This window comes from Ailuropoda melanoleuca, chromosome 2 (assembly GCF_002007445.2).
Source record: "Ailuropoda melanoleuca isolate Jingjing chromosome 2, ASM200744v2, whole genome shotgun sequence".
NCBI lineage: Eukaryota > Metazoa > Chordata > Mammalia > Carnivora > Ursidae > Ailuropoda > Ailuropoda melanoleuca.
This window is the reverse complement of record NC_048219.1, coordinates 89116337-89137288: the sequence shown is the minus strand read 5'-3', so window position 1 is coordinate 89137288 and position 20952 is coordinate 89116337. Positions and strand designations below refer to the sequence as shown.

The following is a 20952-nucleotide window of genomic DNA, read 5'->3' as shown; positions in this document are numbered from 1 at the left end:
ATGGTGATCATCAGAGCCTAGTCCTAGCTTCAAAGATCTTGCATTTTTAGCCAATCAGATCTGAAGTTCCTTCCATTTATCTCCCAAATTCCTCTCCAGAGTGGTTTCCTATCATCCCAGATTTATTCATTAAGGGGGAAGACCCTAAACCTAACTTATTTTCTCTGATCCTTGTTCTACTAAAGATCATTGGCCCTCTGATTTATGAGCTTCACATATACATTTAATTACTCCCATTTGTTTCAGAGGAGAAATTAAGTCCTGGAACTTGGTTCCGCTCAAAGTAAAAAGCCAGTGACCATTAGTTAAGTGTGAACCCATCTCTGTTCCATCTTCTGTACTAATTACACATTGCTAATATTTTCATTCAGTCACAGTAATTAGTTTGTTCAGCAAGTGTACTGGTACTGTAAGCCTCTGAAGATTGTGATCTATGTAATATATAATAAGCACATTTCCCTTGTTAGTTAAGAGCTGACAGTGAGATGCAATAACCTAAAATTAATGTAAAAGATAGATTTCTGAGAAGGTTATCATTTTCCAAACCATCAGGACGTCCATGGCAAGCACTAGAATTACAAAAACTTTTAAAAATTTTATTTCTATTTGTCGTCACTTCCCTTTAAAAGAAAAAATGGGTGTGGCATTTTCTGCAAGACGAAGTCTAAGAACTTCAATTTGGAATTTAAGGCCCTCCACATTCTACAGATAATATACCTTTTAACCCTAGCCCCCCAGTATCTCTTGAACCAGCCATGTTGTTAATAGCAGACTAGTCTATGTTGTCATCAGGACACCTTATGATTGTCCTTCCTTCAAAAACTTATTGGCATAATTTTATCTATTTGGAATGCCCCCCTCCTTAACTACCTGGACACTTTCTACTCAGTTTAAAAGACCCAGGCTGAATCCCACCCCTTCCGTAAAATCTTCCCTAATCATTCTGACACACATTCACTGAGATTTGAAGATATCTATCATCTTAACTACTCATTAATTGATTACAACATTGTGCCTTAGTTGGCTTTATACTTGCTTCATCTCCCACATAGATTGTAAAGATCTTGAAAGCAGAGACTACAATTTGGAATTCTTTATTTTGTACATTCTTTCCATGATAAACAATAAGCAACAGAACTCTATGAAATTCTGAGGAAATATGTGGACTGTCTCACGAGAAAAATGCACATAGTCAAAAATTTCACCTAGGATTTCAAAAGTTCCTAGTCCCTATGAAGCCAAGGAGTTGTGAAAATGTAGGTATTCAATAAATATTTGTCACATGAATTACTATAACCCTTATAGTTCTTTTAGTCCAAGGTGTCTACTGTCCATCTAACATATCATCCCTCCCTTCCGAATACTGAAGCCCTAAGTCCCTTCTTGTATTTTGAAAATTCCTCAATGTTGAGCATTACTAAATGTTCATGAAGGGTAGTAGAAGGGTTGGATGGGGTTTGGGGCACAAGGCAGGATTTTATAAAATAGGAGAGACTTAAGCCGGTGTAAATGCTGATGGGAAGGAACCAATAAAGAGAGACTGCAGTATAGAAAAGAGAAGGAATTATCAACATAGATTTCCTGGGAAGGCAAGAAAAAAACAGGATCCAGGAGAAAGAGAGATTAGGCTTAGATGGATACCTTTTCTAATGAAACAGAAAGAAACCATGCATGTAAATAAGTGCCAGTAAATTTGTAGTTTGGTGGAAGAAAGTTAAGGGATTATCCTCTGATGACTTTTATTTTCTTTATGAAGTAAACAGGCAGGACCATCTTCCAAAGGTGGGGGAGGGGGTTATCCCTTCAGATAACCGAAGGGAGTGGAGATTGTTTAAAATAACTGTTGTATTACAAAGCTCTAGTGATCAAAATAGTATGGAACTGGCACAAAAATAGACACATAGATCAATAGAACAGAGCAGAAAATCCTGATATAAATCCACAACTATATGGTCAATTAATCTTTGACAAAGCAGTGAAGAATATTCAATGGGATAAAGACAGTCTCTTCAACAAGTGGTGTTGGGAAAACTGGACAACAACATGTAAAAGAATGAAACTGGACCACTTTCTTACACCACACACAAAAACAAATTCAAAATGGATTAAAAACCTAAATATGAGACCTGAAACCATTAAAGTCCTGGAAGAGAACACAGGCAGTAACTTCTTTGACATTAGCCATAGCAACTTCTTTCTACATATAGCTCCTGAAGCAAGGGAAACAAAAGCAAAAATAAACTATTAGGACTACATCAGAATAAAAAACTGCACAGAAAAAGAAAAAATCAACAAAATTAAAAGGCAAACTTCATAATGGGAAAAGATCTTTGCAAATGACATAGCTGATAAAGGGCTAATATCCAACATATATAAAGAACTTACAAAACTCAACAGCCCAAAACACATAATCCAATTTAAAAATGGGTAGAAGACATGAACAGACAGTTCTCCAAAGAAGACATCCAGATGGCCAACAGACCCATGAAAAGATGCTCAAGATCACTCATTATCAGGGAAACGCAAATCAAAACTACAATGAGCTATCACCTCATACCTGCCAGAATGGCTAAAATCAATAACACAAGAAACAATAAGTATTGGCGAGGTTGTGGAGAAAAAGGAACACTAGTGCACTGTTTGTGGGAATGCAACCTGGTGCAACCACTGTGGAAAACTGTATAGAGGGTCCTCAAAAAGTTAAAAATAGAACTACCCTAAGATCCAGTAATCTTTTGAACCCCAGTCCCATTCCTCAGAGAAACACTCTTTTTAAAAAAAAAAAAATTTGTGGATCTTCTGATATTAACCTCTGGTAGTAAAATTTATCTATTTAAAATGTTATATTCACGATTGGGATGCCTGGGTGTCTCAGTCAGTTAAGCATCTGCCTTCAGCTCAGGTCATGATCTCAGCGTCCTGGTATTGAGTTCCACATCGGGCTCCTTGTTCAGTGGGGAGCCTGCTTCTCCCTCTGCCTGCCACTCCCCCGATTGTGCTCACTCTCTCTGACAAATAAATAAATAAAATCTTTAAAAAAAATAAAATAATATATCCACGAAGAAAAGGGAAGATTTAAATCACACTGCCTCTCTTCTCCACCCCCTTTCTCAGTGTTTAATATTTCATTATTCTAGTCTTCTATTACCTTTCTAACTCAAAATAATATACTTTTCTTTTTCCATCAACTTTTGACAGTATCACTTCCACTTTTACCTTTCCAACCACAACCAAATATGGCATGATTTGTACATACACAGACTCTAACACTTGGAAATCAATAAATAGCTACATTGTTATGTTAAGCTCATAGGCACAGAAGCAAGATTGCCTAGGAGCAAAAACTAGGTTTACCACTTAATAGATTTGTAGCCTTGGGCAAGACACTTGACCTTTCTTTTCCTTATCCTTGATGCTCTGAAATTTCCAAGGATATATCTAGATGAACATTTTGTGGACTTTTTAAAATCTGAAGTCTCTAGGAAATCTTCATTTAATGTTTTGATAAATTAATCTTTTATCTCTCTGTTTCATCTTTCTGATGTTCCTTTTAGTAGGCTTTCCTAAGTTGATTATGTATGTTTCTTACCTTTTCTCCCACCTCTTACATTTCTTTCTCTTTTTGCTTTATATTCTAAAATCGTACTATCCAATGAGGTAGCCACTAGGTGAATGTGGCTATTTGCATTTAAGTTTAAATTAATACATATTAACTAAAATTAAAAATTTAGTTTCTCAGTCACACTAGCCGCATTTCAAGCCACATATATGGCTGATGGCTATCACACTGGACAGTGCAAATATCTAAAGTTCTATTGGATAATGCCATTCTAAAGGACTTTGTCAACATTGTGAGGTTTTTAAAATTCTGTTGTTCTTTTTTTATTTCATTTATTTATTTTATTTCATTTTTTATTTAATTTAATCTAAAAATATCATTTTTTCTCTGATTTTTGTTCTCTGATTGCTCTTTTAGAGCATCCTGGTCTTGCCTCAATTAATATATTTGGAGTATATTAATTAGAGAGGTTTTTTTTTTAATTTCTCTTCTGCTTCCTGAATTATATCTATTTCCTCTGGGGTCAGTTTGTCTGCTTATCATGTTCTTTTTTTTTATGCTGCTGATTTATTAATATCCCTGAATATTCTTAGTTGCCCCTTTATATCAATTAAAAGATCTGAGTTTCTTCTGATTTGAATAAATAGGTCTGTTTCACACCAACTCTCTTACCTAGATGGGACTTGTCGCAGGTTGGAGAAGAAACCTGTCAATTTGCAGAGAAATGGCTGTCAGGCTGCAGACCTACCCTTTCCCCACCCCCCACTAATGCCATATGGAGAGGGTTTTCCCAGAGCATTAATATCTATACTAGATGCCTTAGCTTTTAGTCCATCTATTAATCAACAAATATGACAGAGCACCTACTATAGTCCAGATATTCATACAGCTTCTGAGGACAATATGGAAAATAAGATACAGAGTCCTGCTCTCAAGGAGTTTACGTTTAGCATTTCTAGGAATTCTGTTCAATATCTTTAGGGAAGAGCCATTTGGAGTTTTGCTAGGAAGGTTAGGCAGTATGCTCAGGTATCTATGTTCTATGCTCCAAAGTGGAGGAGGGATATGAGAATGGCCACTGAGACAGAAGTTCCTCACAAAAACTTTCAATTACTTTCCCTATTTAAAGCTCCACTTCCCACTCCCACCTCCACTGTATCTGCCTTCACCTCTGCCCCTCCTTCATAACATATTCTGGGTTGTGCCTTTCCCTACTTGTTTCTATTATGAACATTCAATCATCCACTTTTCAACTTCCATAAATTTCCTAAATCTAAGTTGCAATTCTACAGTTCTGCTTATAATTCTGGTTCATTTTTTTCTTCTTGTATATTTTTATTTTAGAAGATTCCCGGAGAGACATAAGAATATACATTTTCTCCGTCCACCATCATCTTGAACACTTTTATAATAAGAAAAAAGATAATGAAATTATATAAACTGAAGTCTTTTTTGCTTGACACATTTTCCAGTATTACAGAGAATCATTAAAAATTGCTTTATTAGCAGGGCACCTGGGTGGCTCCTTCAGTTAAGCGTAGGACTCAATTTCAGCTCAGATCATGATCTCTGGTCCTGAGATCGAACCCCACGTCTGGGCTTCACACTCAGTGCAGAATCAGCTTGTCTCTCTTCCTCCTCTGCCCCTCCCCCACTCACACATGGCTCTCTCTTTCATAAATAAATAAATCTTTTTAAAAATTGCTTTATTAGCCATCTTTTCCAAAGTAGCCATCATATTGGTTTTATTTCGAGCCTTCATTGAAGACTTCAGTTGTGACCTTTGAAAAGTAAGAGGTTCTTAAACATAGTTCTTTATTTTTATTTATTTATGTATTTATGTATGTATGTATTTATTTAAGAGAGACAGATGGCACACACATGAGAGGGGAGGGGCAGAGAGAGAAAGACAGAGAATCTCAAGCCGGCTCCAGCTCAGCTGGGGCTACATTCCAGGACCCTGAGATCATTACCAACCTAAAATCTAGAGTTCAGCACTATTGCTTCTCGGCCTTTTGGCTAAGATCAAGTGAAGAGTCCAGCGCTTAATGGACTGAGCCACCCAGGCACCTCAGACATAGTTCTTTATTAATCAATTTCTTTTCATTCTGTCTCTCCCCCTTTCTTCATTATCCCTACACAAAATTAGAAGGGAGAGGACATCATGGAGGGACTAATAGAGCTATTTTTTAGAAGAAAAAAGGGCAGCCTGAGTCTTTTCTTTGGTAATAGAATTATTTGTGGTTTATTGCATAGCAGTCTAAAGAATTTTTTTCAATGAAAAATTATTCTTATCCTCTCCTCCCATCTCTTTCCTGCTTCTGCCATCCCTTGAGTCACTACCCACACAGAAGTATGGGTATTAATTAAATGGTCTTAAGTAAGCTCTGAAAAAATAGGAATGTCTGTAAAAGGGCTGGGGAGCCAGATCTTACATTGTTCAAGATCCAAACCTGACCTTCTAAATAGAAACTATAACCTAAAAACATAGACATTTAGGGTTGAAAGAGTTCAATGCTCTTCCCCGTTAAGTCACTCCGGTCTTACCTCCTGCTGTTGGAGGACTCCCCTATAACCTAGCCAATGGTTTGTGATTCAGCCTCTATTTGACAGTTCCAGTAACAGGAATCTTGTCACCTTAGGAACAGTCTGCATCATTGTCAGACAACACTGTTCCTTAAAGAGCTCTTAATAAAAACTAAAGACTTCTTTTTAGAAATTGTCAATCGTTGACTCTAGCTCTATTCTCTGGCATTACACAGAATAAGGAATTCAACATAATGAAGATCCCATGAGCTCAGAGATATTCTTGAAGTATTTCAATTCTAAATCCAGGCTTGCCATTTACTAGGCACATGGCCATAGGCAAGTTACTTAACAGCTAAGAGCCTTAACTTCCCTACCTGCTAAAAGAGGATAATAACTACAAAGGTCTATGAGGATTAAGTAAGACAGCCCACGTAAAGTACCTGACATGTCTTAAGTGTTGAATGAATGTAAGTTCCTTTCTCTTCCTATCCCATTCCTTATCCCCATGAAAACCCTTCAAATATTTGAAAACAGCTGTTATGTTCCCCCTAAGTCTTTCTTTCCAATTCAACCTTGAAGATACTCAGTTTCCTTCAACCATTTCTCATGAAACTGGCCTGTGACCTCCAAGGCAGAGAGACAGAATTTACTCAACTTTAAACACCCCAGTGCCTAGCATAGTGGCTGAGAAATAGTTGGTAGTCAGGAGATATTGATTGAACAGAATTAAGATGACCTTCACATGCCAATCCCAATTCTCAGGCAGAGGCTTCTGCCTTTTAGGACAATGTTGAGAAATTTTTTTTCAGGTGGGAACTATCAACATGGATTTCCCACCCCCACCCTCAACACTCAGTTCCCTTATACTTGCTTTAATTATCAGGAAGATCAGAACAATGTTTTGCTCAATATCAATTCTGCCCTTAGCTTCAGTCTTCTTGTAAAATTACCCCCCATCTCCGCCCCTCCATTCTCTTGGTCTTTGCCTTTTAGAGTTGTTTTCATGGGTCTATTTCTTACATGCTTTTACAAGCAGGCAAGAATACTTTAAGACATACCCTGTTCTCTTTTTAAATATCTAATAAAACAACTAATCTAATTCTCCTGTTAACTAAATATTCTCTGCAAAGAGGGACTGAGATCTAGAAGGTAATAAAAAACATCTACCAGTTTAGCATCTCAGGCTCTCTCCTACCTATCTTCAGATTGGCGGTTTCCAGCTCTCCCTTTCCCCTTTACAGAAAGAACACAGGAATATGGATGCCCATTTCTAAGCTCATTGGATTATAAAAGCACCTTTAGAGAGCAGATAACAATCACTTTTTTTTAAAATAGCACATTCTAGGTAAACAAAGTTCTGCACACCCAGCAAGATTTTTTTTTCCTAACTCTGCCTCTGGGCAAGGACAGCAGAGCATTGAAACACCTCAATCAACTGGTATTGCCACTCTTGTCACATGGCTTAATGGGGCCTCTATTTTTAAACACATGATTGACATCCATCTGTCCAGCTGGGTCAAATACAGTCCACCCTGTGGGCAGAGGAAGGAATCAGATGACTTCTGAGGTCCCTGCCAGCCCTATGATTTGTCAAACAGAAATGTAATTGTGCTCTTAGGTTAAAAAAAATAAAAGCCAACACCACTCCAAAGGTCCTTCAAAACTGTACCCTGCAAGTCAGTGAATGAAACAAAATATCCCCTCTCCTTCCTTTGGATGAGTCTGAAGCCAAGACTTAACTGAACCTGCCTAAAGAAGGAAATAAAAATAATAAGAGAAGCTGTGAGTAGACAAAGAGAAGAGACTGGGTTTGGTGGTGACGACTCAGGGCATTAGACCCAGAGGGTGTCTCCTTCCTAACTGTGCAATTAGGGACTCAATAAAAGGTTTCAGCGCCTGCTGTCGGCTCACAGCCCGCTGCCCATTTTACTCTACTTGCTCTCATTCGTGAAACAAGGTAAGCCTCATAGACCACATGCTTGAGCATACTTGGGATCTTGGTTGCTGCTCTGCTTATATGTGAGATTGTGTAAGGATTCCAGAGGAGACCTACCCCAAGTCTAAGTTGACCACTATTAATCCCACTAAACTGGGAACTCCAGACCCCCAGATGCATTCTTTGCTTGGATCACTATCTTTTTAAAAAAATACAAACTGTATGACATAGGCATGAATACTATGTAACAAGACACGGGACTCAGAGCAATACTAAATTGAAAATACAGAGTCGTTTAAATGATGGGTAATGACTGAGGGGTCAGAATTCTATTTGTTTTACCAGTGAGTTCACTGAGCCATGTCTTCTTGGTAAAAATATGTGGCTTCAGTCTGCATATAGAGAAGTCAATTTTCTTGGCATTACTTCTCTTTCCTCTAGAAGCTTTACTAACTTTAAAAATAATACTTTCCTGGGGCGCCTGGGTGGCACAGCGGTTAAGCGTCTGCCTTCGGCTCAGGGCGTGATCCCAGCGTTCTGGGATCGAGCCCCACATCAGGCTCTTCTGCTATGAGCCTGCTTCTTCCTCTCCCACTCCCCCTGCTTGTGTTCCCTCTCTCTCTGGCTGTCTCTATCTCTGTCAAATAATAAAAAAAAAAAGAGCCTGTTTCTTTAAAAAAAAAATTATACTTTCCTAAGAAGAGGAGTTAGACTGACCCAAAGTGGGAGAAAACAGGTGGACACTCTCAGTTAAGGCTGGAAGGATTGGTCCCGTTTTGTTGACATCATTTGCGCATTTCAGTACTTATATTTGCGTTCTTTTTTCCACTTCCTTTTGCAATAAAGCTTTCTCTGAAGACATGAGTGCCGCTGTTTTCCACAGGGTGGGATGATGTGTCACTTCCAATACCTACCTGTGCCAGATCTGATCTCACCATTACCTGGTACAAAACTAAATCATTGGAATTCAGATACAGTATCTTAATAGAGATAGATAGAATAGAGCAGATGATGCCAGTGGAACTGGGGGAGGGACAGAAAAAAGGATGACCTCTGTATCTCCTTCCTGAAGGACCCTTCTTAGGAAATGAGCTTTGTTTTTTTTTTTAATGTTTTTTTTATTATATTATGTTAGTCACCATACAGTACATCCCTGGTTTCTGATGTAAAGTTCGACGACTCATTAGTTGAGTATAACACCCAGTGCAAAATGCAATACGTGCCCTCCTTACTACCCATCACCAGCCTATCCCATTCCCCCACCCCCCTCCCCTCTGAAGCCCTCANCCAGCCTATCCCATTCCCCCACCCCCCTCCCCTCTGAAGCCCTCAGTTTGTTTCTCAGAGTCCATAGTCTCTCATGCTTCATTCCCCCTTCTGAGTTACCCCCCCCTTTCTTTATCCCTTTCTTCCCCTACCAATCTTCCTAGTTCTTATGTTCCATAGATGAGAGAAATAATATGATATTTGTCTTTCTCTGATTGACTTATTTCACTTAGCATTATCTCCTCCAGTGCCTTCCATGTTGCAGCAAATGTTGAGAACTCGTTCTTTCTGATAGCTGAGTAATATTCCATTGTATATATGGACCATAGCTTCTTAATCCAGTCATCTGTTGAAGGGCATCTCGGTTCCTTCCATGATTTAGCTATTACGGACAATGCTGCTATGAACATTGGGGTGCATATGGCCCTTCTCTTCACTATGTCTGTATCTTTGGGGTAAATACCCAGTAGTGCAATGGCTGGGTCATAGGGTAGCTCAATTTTTAACTTTTTGAGGAGCCTCCATACTGTTTTCTAGAGTGGCTGTACCAACTTGCATTCCCACCAACAATGGAGGAGGGATCCCCTTTCTCCACATCCTCTCCAGCAATTGTTGTTTCTTGCCTTGTCAATTTGCCATTCTAACTGGCGTAAGGTGGTATCTTAGTGTGGTTTTGATTTGAATTTCCCTGATGGCTAATGATTTTGAACATTTTTTCATGTGTCTGTTAGCCATTTGTATGTCATCATTGGAAAAGTGTCTGTTCATATCTTCTGTCCATTTTGTGGTTTGTTTATTTGTTTCTCCCATATTGAGTTTGAGAAGTTCTTTGTAGATCTTGGATACCAGTCTTTTATCTGTAGTGTCATTTGCAAATATACTTCCATTCCGTGGCCTGCCTCTTAGTTTTTTTGACTGTTTCCTTGGCTGTGCAGAAGCTTTTGATCTTGATGAAGTCCCACAAGTTCATTTTAGCTTTTGTTTCTCTTGCCTTTGGAGATGTGTCATGAAAAAGGTTGTTTTGGCCGATGTCATAGAGATTGCTGCCTTTGTTTGTTCTTTCTCACAGTGTCCTGAGTTGGGAAAGATGCCTCGGCTCCTGAAAGATGTCCTCTGTGTAATCAAGACATTCCACAAGTATGCCCAAGAAGATGGTGACAAGGCAACACTAACCTGCGCAGAGCTGAAACAGCTCATCCAGGGCGAGTTTGGGGACATTCTTCAGGTGAGATGTTCACAGAGCTGTGGAGATTCTTCCCCACTTACCCTTTCTCCATAATCTATGCAAGATGGGTATAGGTGATCCCTGCCTGTTTTATATTTGGCTACCAACTCTCAGCACTCACTGATTTTGAACTTTTTTCAGTCTCAGCTCCCTACTCTGTGCAATTGCTTAATCACTCTTACAAAGGAAAATAAGGTTTTTCTCACTGGGGCTATGCTTCAGCAAATACGTTCTGAGAGGAGTCATGAGCCAGTGTACAACTAAATGCAACTCATAGTGACATAAAAACTCCTTCTTAGCATAGCTCTCTGATGAAAAATGGTATCCAGAATCAACAAATTCTTACTGTTTGGGGAAATTTCACTAGTTCCTGAGGAAAAAGGTTAGAAAAAAAAGAAAAGAACATTCTTGGGAGACATGTAGACACTCGGGGTGCTTGAACATATATAAATAGACTGATTCCTCACTGTGTTTTCATGCAGCCACATGCCATTCATGCTGTGAAGAGAAACTTGAACCTTCTGGATACTGACAGCAATGGCACTATCAGTTTTGAGGAATTTGTTCTTGCAATCTTCAACTTGTTGAACCTCTGCTATCTTGATATACAGTCATTACTAAAACCAGAACCAAGACAAGTGTCTAAACCAGAGGAGAAACCAAATGATATGGATCTTCAGGGGACCAGTGGCCCTGGCCAGTGGACAGAGCAAATACCACCAACTCAAGACAGAGTGGTGCCTCCTTCAGGAATGACATCATCAGCTCAGCTCAGCCCAATGGAAAGGGGAGCAGTTGGACACAATGGGGTTGAAAACACCAAGACTTGCAAACTGCCAGTAGACACACCTGGGCCCAATGACCCTAAGAACCAACACACGGAAGGAGATCAACAGAACCAGGAAGTGGCCCAGGATGTACCAGCAACAGGAGACAATGGGGCTCAACTTGAGACAAATAAGCCAACAGCAGAATCAGAACAGATCTACAGTCCCACAAAGCAGGAGGAACAGGATAAGGAGAGTCCCATGGAGGGAGACAAACCAGTCAGGGAGCAAAGAGACACTAAGACATGGGATCGATGTGGAGAACAGGAAGGGAACCTAAGAACCCAAAGTTCTCTACCAGAAAAAATAGCACAGAGGCCTTCCAAAGATCAGGAAGTTGCAGCAGGAAAGGGTGTTAAGGAACATTCTAAAACACAAGAACTGTCACTGCCAGGAAAATATGAGCCCAGTTCAGAGCACGCTGACCTGCCAAAACAAGCTGCAGCCCAGAAGCCATTGCAGACAGAGAAACCAACTGATTCTGAGGATGATGGTAGAACACCTGAGATCCAAGGACAAGGAGAGGATGCCGACAGGACACCACCTAAGACAAAGAATCCAGCTGAACCTGGGGATGATGGTAGAGTAACTGAGACCCAAGAACTACCAGCACAAGAAAAAGAACATGAAACAAAGGACCTGCCTGTCCAAGGTGATAGCAGAATTGTTTCAGAAACACCTGATGTTAGGGCTGTAAGGAAAGAGAGGAGAGGCCCTGAGGCCCATGAAACAGCAGGGCAGAAAGAAAATGAGAGAAAAATTCAGCTACTAACCCTGGAAGACCAACCACAGGATGGAAAGTATGAGGAACCCCGAGAGTCATCAAAAGAAAGGGATGCTGAAGAAGGTTCTAAAACACAAGAGTTAAGCTCAGAAGGAGGAGATCAGAATCATCCTGAAATTGAAAGAGCAGTCACCCCAGGAGAAGAGGCAAGACATGCTGAGGAAGGCACAGCAAAAATACTTCTGAGCAGCAAAAATGCCCCTGCAGCAGAAGGGACACCAGGAGCAAGAGAAAGAACACAGGAATTAGCACCACTCAAGAACCATTCTGGAGAAAATAAGAAGGTCACCAAGACTCATGACAAGCCAGTCAAGGACGATGATATTTACCAGGGAGAGGATCCCGAGCCCACAGTCACACAGAATAATGAGGGTTCTTCTGAAATTCCCAACAGCCTGACTCCAGAGGATAGTGATAGCAGCTCAGAGACAACTGACCTGCCTGTGCAAGGGGATTCCCAGAATCAAGTAGACCCTCTTAGAGAGTCTGTGGAAAGAAGTCAAAATAATAATGCAGACACTGAGAAACAGGTAGCTCTGGGTCAGGAAAGCAGAACTCAGGGGGCAGTGGTGCTGGCAGTCGGAGGAGAGGATAAGAAGCTCACCGAAGAACCAGAATGGGCTGCCAGAGAAGAGCACAAGAGTCTGGGTTCAGGGACCAAAGGCCCGGGTCCAGCTGTGCACCCTGATGGACATCCAGAGGCACAGGAGTCCACAGCAAGAGGTAAAAACAGAAAGTCCTTGGAGACAGAGATCCCAGGTACTCTGGAGGCAGACTTCACTGACCAGTTTTCCATAAGGCAGCTTCCAGCAAAGGAAGACACCAGAAGAAAGCTAAAGGTCCAGTGCCTAAGTACCAAAGGAGAGGAAGGTAGAGCACCAGAGACCCAGGAGGCTCCAGTAAAAAATCTGGATGAGGACAATTCAGCATCTCCCAAAACACACCTTGAAAGAGAGGAAACTGCAACGTTGGAAGAGGATGAAAGCCCCCAAGAGTTGTCAGAAGCCAATGACCAACAAAATCCAGCCAAGAAAAGATATGATGTTTCAGTCCCCCAGTCCAGCCTTGAAGAGAAGATACAGACAGACCAAGAGCCTGGTTTTGTGGAGAGGGGTACAGTCCATTCCAGTCCTCTGTACCAGTACCTGCAAGAGAAGATACTGCAACAAATGGACGTGACCCAAATGGAGCAGCAAAATCAAGCTCAGACAGCTAGATCATCAAGCCCAGAGCTCCTCAACAACCAGTCAACTGCATCCCTCACCCATGAGATCTCAGAGTGTCCTATCATCTTTAGTGACAGCCAAGCATTACAACATTACACCAAGGGGCATCTGCCTGATGCAGATCTTGCTGACACAGAGCAAACATCAGCTCCCCAAGCCTCAGAAGATAAGCAGGGCTACCCTCAGGAAAAGAAACCAGTACTACAAAAGGAGACAGGCCCCAAAGAGCAATGAATCATTATCATGATCCCAGGAGAAGTTCCAAGAAACTTCACACATCTCAACATGTCCCAGACTCCTCCCAATCACCCTCAATGCCCACAAGCACACATTCAGATGCAAATTGATAATCCTTTATTTTTTTTAAATTAATGGGCCTTTATTGATACATTATTAATAAATGAAGTCCATTACTTTACTCCATGCATTACTTTTTAATCTAATGTCCTTTCTCTGTTGCAGGATCTCGTTCAGTTTCCCATATTACATTTAGTTGTTGTTTCCTTTGGCTTCTCTTGGTTGTTACAATTTTTCAGGCTTTCCTCATTTTAGATAACATTGACAGTTTTGAGGTAGGGGGCTCCTCTATTCAGATTTTTCCTGATATTTTTCTCACAAACTGAGGTTATAGGTTTTGGGGGGGAAGAGTGCAGTGATAGAGTTCCCTTTTCTTCACATATCAAGGAAGCATCTGTTACCTCTTTTCCTTTTTTTTTTTTTTTTGGTCAAAACTACCTATGAATTTTCTTAATTTCTTTTTTCTCCTCTCGACCCCCCTTCCAATCTTGCCCTCTTTTATTTTATTTTTTTAATAATAATTTTTTTATTATATTATGTTAGTCACCATACAGTACATCCCTGGTTTTTGATGTAATGTTCCATGATTCATTAGTTGCGTATAACACCCAGTGCACCATGCAATACATGCCCTCCTTAATACCCATCACCAGCCTATCCCATTTCCCCACCCCCCGCCCCTCTGAAGCCCTCAGTTTGTTATAATGCTTTAAATTCCCTACCCGGGGCCCCTGGGTGGCTCAGGTGGTTGGGCTGCCTTCCCTCAGGTCATGACCCCAGGGTCCATGGGCTAGCCCCGCATCAGGCTCTCTGCTGGGCGGGGGGGCAGCCTACTTCTCCCTCTGCCCTTCCCCCTCCCCCTGCTCATGCTTGTGTGCTCTCTCCTCTCTCTCTCTTTGAAATAAATAAATAAATAATTTTTAAAAAATTTAAAGTCCCTTCCTAGATTTCTACAAAAGCAAATAAGAAAGTATTCAGCAGTGGGAGCTGCCACCAAAGAAATATCACACCAAACATCCTACCATATGATACTACTTCCAAGTACCAAAATGGATTTTCTCATGAGACAGTTTTTCACAATTTACCAGTCACTAAAAATAGAAAATTTCCTTTCATATCTTTAACAGATGCCAATTTCTTCAATTGATTTGTTGGCTTTTTATAATGTGGCAATAGTGAATATAAGACTCTGCAATACCACCTTATAATCATAAAATATAATGAATTCATAGATGCAGATAATTCTTCTTCATGACATACCCTAACAGAGTTCAAGTTTATCCTAAAGGTTTATCCTTCAAGATAATCTCAGATATCACCATAACTCAAAATAATTATGATTTTCTAGCATCCAATCAGAGTAGATTCATGACTTTTTGCTAATGTCCAGATGCTGAGTGCGGCGTCTGCCTAGAGTTTCTCTCTCCCTCTCCCTCCAGCCCTCCCCCTGCACTCTCTCCTTCTCTCTCTAAAATAAATAAATCTTTTAATAAATAAATGGCTGTAATTAAAGGATGATGCCCCAGAACTAGTAATAACCCAGAAAAGGAATAAAAGAGATACCATAAAATGTTTCCCAAAGCCAAAATGCCATCTCCCATTGCATCCTGCCTTTGAGGTTCAATATTCTTCCACTTCATCTCACACCCCTTCTAGAATCTAAAATTCTCCTGTATATCCCCTTCCGACATTTTCAGCTCTTTTCATTCTACATTTGAACATAATGAGTATCCTTATCTAAATATATATATGTATATATATAAATATATATAAATGTGTGTATATGTGTGTATATATCTATCTATATATATCTTTAATGACCAGGAGACATGAGACAACTCACAAAAAAGAAAAATATATACTAGAGCTTAAACTCATCAGGCTTTTTCACAAGCAGCTCCCAACATATATCAGGACCCACAAAAATGACAAAGGTTATAAATAACAAATTTGCAAAAGAAGGTATACAGATGGCCAATAAATATATGAAACCTTCACTAGACTTGAAGGAAATTCAAATTAAAAATAGTTTTTTCACTTACCAAGTTATTAAATGTTGTTTGTTTTTAATAATCACACAGTGATCTGAGTGTGGAGAAACAGAAAGTCTGAAGTACATATGACAGACATAAATGAGTACAACCTTCCCAGATGGCAATTCAATAATATTCACAAAAATATTTTTAAATATTTCTCAGATGGCATTATAAGGAAATGATCGTGGATGTATATAAAAATTCATCTACAAAGATATTAGTCATAGCATATTAAAGACAGCAAAACCCAGAAACAACCTTAATGTCTATCATTACAGGAATTATTAACTAAACTATGGTCACAGGATACTGTGAAATGCCAAAAATCATTAGAAATTATGAGATTATATTACAATTAAGAATTACTAAGATTTTAGTTAAGTGAGGAAGGATTAATAAAATACTAAGCTTTGAATGATTATAAAGTGGTATATGGAGTATGATTCCACTTAGATTAGCAGATAAATAAATAAGCAGAATATGAGAACAAATCTTAACAGTAGTTATCTCTAAGTAGGGTAACTGTAAATGACATTTATTTCCTGATTTGGGATTTTCTTCATTTTTCAGATTTTCTATAATGAAAATGCAATACATTCACAATCAGAAAATAAATGCTATTCTTAATAACTAATTAGAAACTTTAGCCTTTAGAAATAATGTAAGATAGAAAAAATTTTTTTCAAAGATGTTCACAACACCATTATTTTTAATAATGAAAAGTGCAGAAAATCAAATTTTAATAGGCTTTGAAAAGTATATTTATCCCCTTGATGTTTATTATATAGTCTCTAAAATGTGCATTTACGAACCATCTGCACTCGTATGGAAAATTCCTTATGCGGAAAAACATGATACAATTCTGTGCTTACAGCACGTTACCAACTATATATGTGATGAAGAGAAAATACACCTAAGTGTCTACAATGTTTATCTCTTAGTGATAGAATTATAAGTAACTAGGACGCCTGGATGGCTCAGTTGGTTAAGCATCTGTCTTCGGCTCAGGTCATGATCCTAGGGTCCTTGGATCGAGCCCCATGTCAAGTTCCTTGCTCAGCTGGGAGCCTGCTTCTCCCTCTGCCTGCTGCTTCCCCTTCTTGTGCGTGTTCTCTCTCTCTCTTTCTGTCAAATAAATTTTAAAAAAAATTTTTTAATAAATAATAGTTTTTAAATACTCTCTTCACATTCAAACAACCATACAATTTTCTCTCCCTGTTTCTGCCCTCTGATCTATCCCTACCACAAAGCAATGTTTTTTCCATCATCCTATAAAAATTCTTCCTTTGAAGATGGCATTGCCCTCTATCTGACAGGCCTAGAGACCGCTAACCTCCCTGTTTTCAGAATTCTTGTGGTAGATCATACTGTTGACTGCTTCTCAATTCACTGGTCCTTCCCCACCTCCTTGTGGATTCTTCTCAATCAGTTCCCAAAACTTTGGGCTCTTTCCAAGTGCTCCTTTTTTCTGGACTTTCTCCCTCTGAGAAACTGTCCTTAGCACAAGTTACTAGTGTTACAATGGTGAGTTTCAACTGATCTTGTTCAGAGTTGAATGTGCATTTCAATCCAGTCTGTGCAGTTGCTCACAAGATATGACCCCTGAGGCTGTCAATCACTCCCCATTAAACTGGCTTGTCTTCTCAATTTCCCTCATTCTGTCCTTCTCTCTATCCCCATTCCATCAGGCTTCAAAGGCACAAATTTTGGAATCATCATTTGCTTTCTCTTATTCTCCATATGTAATCCACTACGGTATCTCCATAGTCTTCCATAAGTCCATTTTCCATATCCATCTTTCATTCTCCACTCCCTATGGGCCTTCAAGTACCCTACACCTAAAATAATGTCTCTCCTTCCCCTTTATTGAATGTCCACATCCTGCTTATCCTAAGAGATCCAACTTCAATGTCATTTCATTCATTCCAAATTTTTATTAAAAAATTTGTTAGTTCCAAATACTGGGTGAAGAATTAGAAATACAGAAATGAGAAGACAAATAGGTACTCTCTATCTTGGAGCTTGCATTCTAATGGGGGAGGGGAGAAACCAACAGGAGACAAGTACAACCATAAAGAAGATAATTCCAGATAATAAAGTGGAGAACATGACACAGAGGAACAAGGGAGCAGGAAGGCAGAGGCAGGTAGAAGTGTTGCTATAGAAGACGACTTGACAGCTTCCTGACACCCCAGCAAAATGGGTGCTGTCCTCCCCTGACTCCACAGTCTTGATTTGTGCCCTTTCTCAAACTTCCTCCCATGAGTTACAGTCATTTTTGTGCTTGTCTTACCTCTCCTCTCAGACTATAAGCTCCTTGACAGCGAGGTGCACAATTTACACCTCTTGCTATCCTTCATTAGCATGGAGCTTAGCACCAGATGTGTATTATGATTTCAGTAGGTGTTTGTTGAATACGTAAATAAATCCTGATATCATTGCAACAGCCTCTTAACTGGGCCCCTGCTTCCAGTCCATCCTCCATTTAATTACTCAGGAATTTTGCAAGACATTGTTTTCATTTCATCTCTCTCTGTTCAAGACCTCTCAGTGATGCCTTACACTTTCCTCTATGCCACATCAAGTCTAAACTGATCAAACTCTATAATCTTTCCCTCCAATTACAATTTACCACTAGTTTCTTTAGAAATCCTGCTGAGGACCTCAGGTTGGTCATCTAATTTAAATCCTAACCTTGATCATTTAAATCCTATTCTACTAAGTTGAAAGGAATATTGTTGGGATTGAATGCATTCTTTCATTTCATTTAAGTGTACTTATTAAACACTTGCTATGTGCCAGGCACTATGGTAAGCACTGGACAAGCCCTGGTCAGTGGAACAGGCATGGTCCCTGCCCTCATGAAGGATGTAGTCCTACATAAGACAACTGTAAAGTCCTGCAAAGAACTACTCAAAGTCAAGGTGTTAGTCACATTATTTCTTCCATCTCCATGCTTGCCTTTGTTCCTGTGGTTCACCTTCCCTGAAATGTGATTTCATTTCTTGAACTTCCTCAATTATACCTGTCCTTAAAGTCCTAGACTGAATCTTTCCTCTCCAGGAAGCTCATTCATACCCTATACCACCCAGATTAATACTTTAATACTTACTTGCTAGTATTACTCACTAATTGTTCTCTGAGTGTTATGTTCCCAACTAAATAGATTTTAAGTCACCGGAGAGAAGGAATAATTCTTATATTCTAATCCCTCACATGTCCACCAGCAACTGAATTAACCTTTCTGACCTCAGTAGCTGCCTATGTAAAATGTCATTATAATAACTCACAGGACTATTGTGAAGAATTTTAAAAACACAAAAAAACTCAAAAACAACAACAACAAAAAACAAACCAGAGCTAGTATCCAGAATATACAAAGAATGCCTACAAGTCAATGAGTAAAGATAACCTAACTTCTAAAAAAACAAACAAACAAAAAAACAAAACAAAACAAAACAAAAAAAAAAGCAGTAAAAGACATGAACAGGCACTTCAGAAAAGAGGATATCAAAAAAAACAGTGAAAAGGTACTCAACCTTATTGGATATCAAGTAAGTGCCAGTTAAGCCACACAGAGAACCACTCATATCTACCACCTGTCTGAAATTAAAAAGTGATCATATCAAGTGTATGCAAAGAGGTAGAGCAATTAGAACTCTCAGCCTGGTAGCAGAAGCACAAATTGATACAATAGTCATTGTGGAGAACGGTAGGGCAATATCTATTATTGCTGAATACATGCAACCCTATGACCAGGTAATTCTACCCCAGGTACATAACCCAACAGAAATGCACCAAAAGACACATTCAAAAATATTCATAGCAGCACTGCTTGTAACAGCACCAAAGAAAAGATAACCCAAAGGCCTACCAACTGAGGCAATAATTTGTACTATAGTCACATAAAGGAGCACATTTAAAGAATATAGCAAGGATATTGAAAGAACTACAATCAGCAATGTACAATCAGCATAGTGACTATAGTTACTAAGACTGTATTGTGTATTTCAAAGTTGCTAAGAGAGTAGATCTTAAAAAAAATTGTTAACTGGGGAAAAAACCTGTTAACTATGTGTGGTGATTTATGTTAACTAGACTTACTGTGGTAATCATTTCACAAGATATACAGATATTGAATTATTATGTTGTACACCTGAAACTAATAAAATGTTATATGTCAATTATACCTCCAAAAAAAAGAACTATAGGGGTGCCTGGGTGGCTCAGTCCATTAAGCCACTGAATCTTGATTTCCACTCAGGTCATGATCTTAGGGTCATGAGATCAAGCCTTGTGTCAGGCTCCTCACTCAGTGGGAAATCTGTTTGAGATTCTCTCCCTCTCCCTCTGCCCCTACCCCCCCAAATAAATAAATAAATCTTTTTAAAGAAGAACTATAGCCACATGCAATAGCATACAAGAACTTCATAAGCATAATGTTGAGGAAAATAAAGCCAGACACAAAAGAATTCACACCAAACGACTGCATTTGCATCAAGTTCAAACAGAGAAGAAACTAACCAATGGTATTAGAAGTCAGGATAATGGTACCACTGGTGTGGAGGGGGAAGGTAGGGTATGGGCAAGAGAGGGACTCCTGGGGCACTAGTTAATGCTCTGTTTCTTGATTTGGGTGGTGGTTACATAGGAGTGTTCACTATGTGATAATTCATCAAGTGTAACGATTTGCATATCATACTTCAATAAGAAAGTTTGTTTAAAAAAGTAAACAAAATAATATATATAAAAATTCCCAGCAAACTGCCTAGCCTTAGTAAGTGTTCAATACATATGTGTTTACTGTTTATTGGTGGATTTAGAGTAGTACCAAATCCATGGGAGGCATTTTTTTTCATCTATTAATTCAACAATTGACCATCTACTGAACTATGTATATGTGGTATATAGTGATGAACAAAACAGACATAATTCTTGACCTCATGGAATATACAGTCTGATGGAGGAAGAGAGTCATTTAAAAAATTAACACAAGGCTTTTGGAGGTTAAGATGGCGGAGGAGTAGGAGACCCCTTTTTCAGCCGGTCCCCTGAGTTGAGCTGGATAGGTACCAGACCAGCAGGAAACATCCACGGAATCAGCCTGAGACGCAGGAAGATACATCTGGATCTCTACAAATGAACATCTCCAGCGCTGAGTATCGAGGTACGAAGCGGGGAGCCGTGAAACCGCGCACAGATATCGGAAGCTAAACAGAAGGGGGAGGGAGCCGCCGTGTCAGGGCGCCGGGAAGCGGTAGCCACCT

The 20952-nt window shown here is 39.4% G+C and overlaps 1 protein-coding gene across 1 annotated transcript; it reads left to right on the top strand.

The window, feature by feature from the left end:
• The first annotated feature begins 7926 nt into the window (after positions 1-7926).
• On the top strand, positions 7927-13723 carry TCHHL1 (trichohyalin like 1). Its single transcript, XM_019792562.2, has 3 exons — positions 7927-8045; positions 10360-10515; positions 10998-13723. Exons 2-3 carry the CDS (start codon positions 10378-10380, stop codon positions 13584-13586), a joined length of 2727 nt encoding a protein of 908 aa, XP_019648121.1. The 5' UTR covers positions 7927-8045; positions 10360-10377; the 3' UTR covers positions 13587-13723.
• The last annotated feature ends 7229 nt before the right edge of the window (positions 13724-20952 follow it).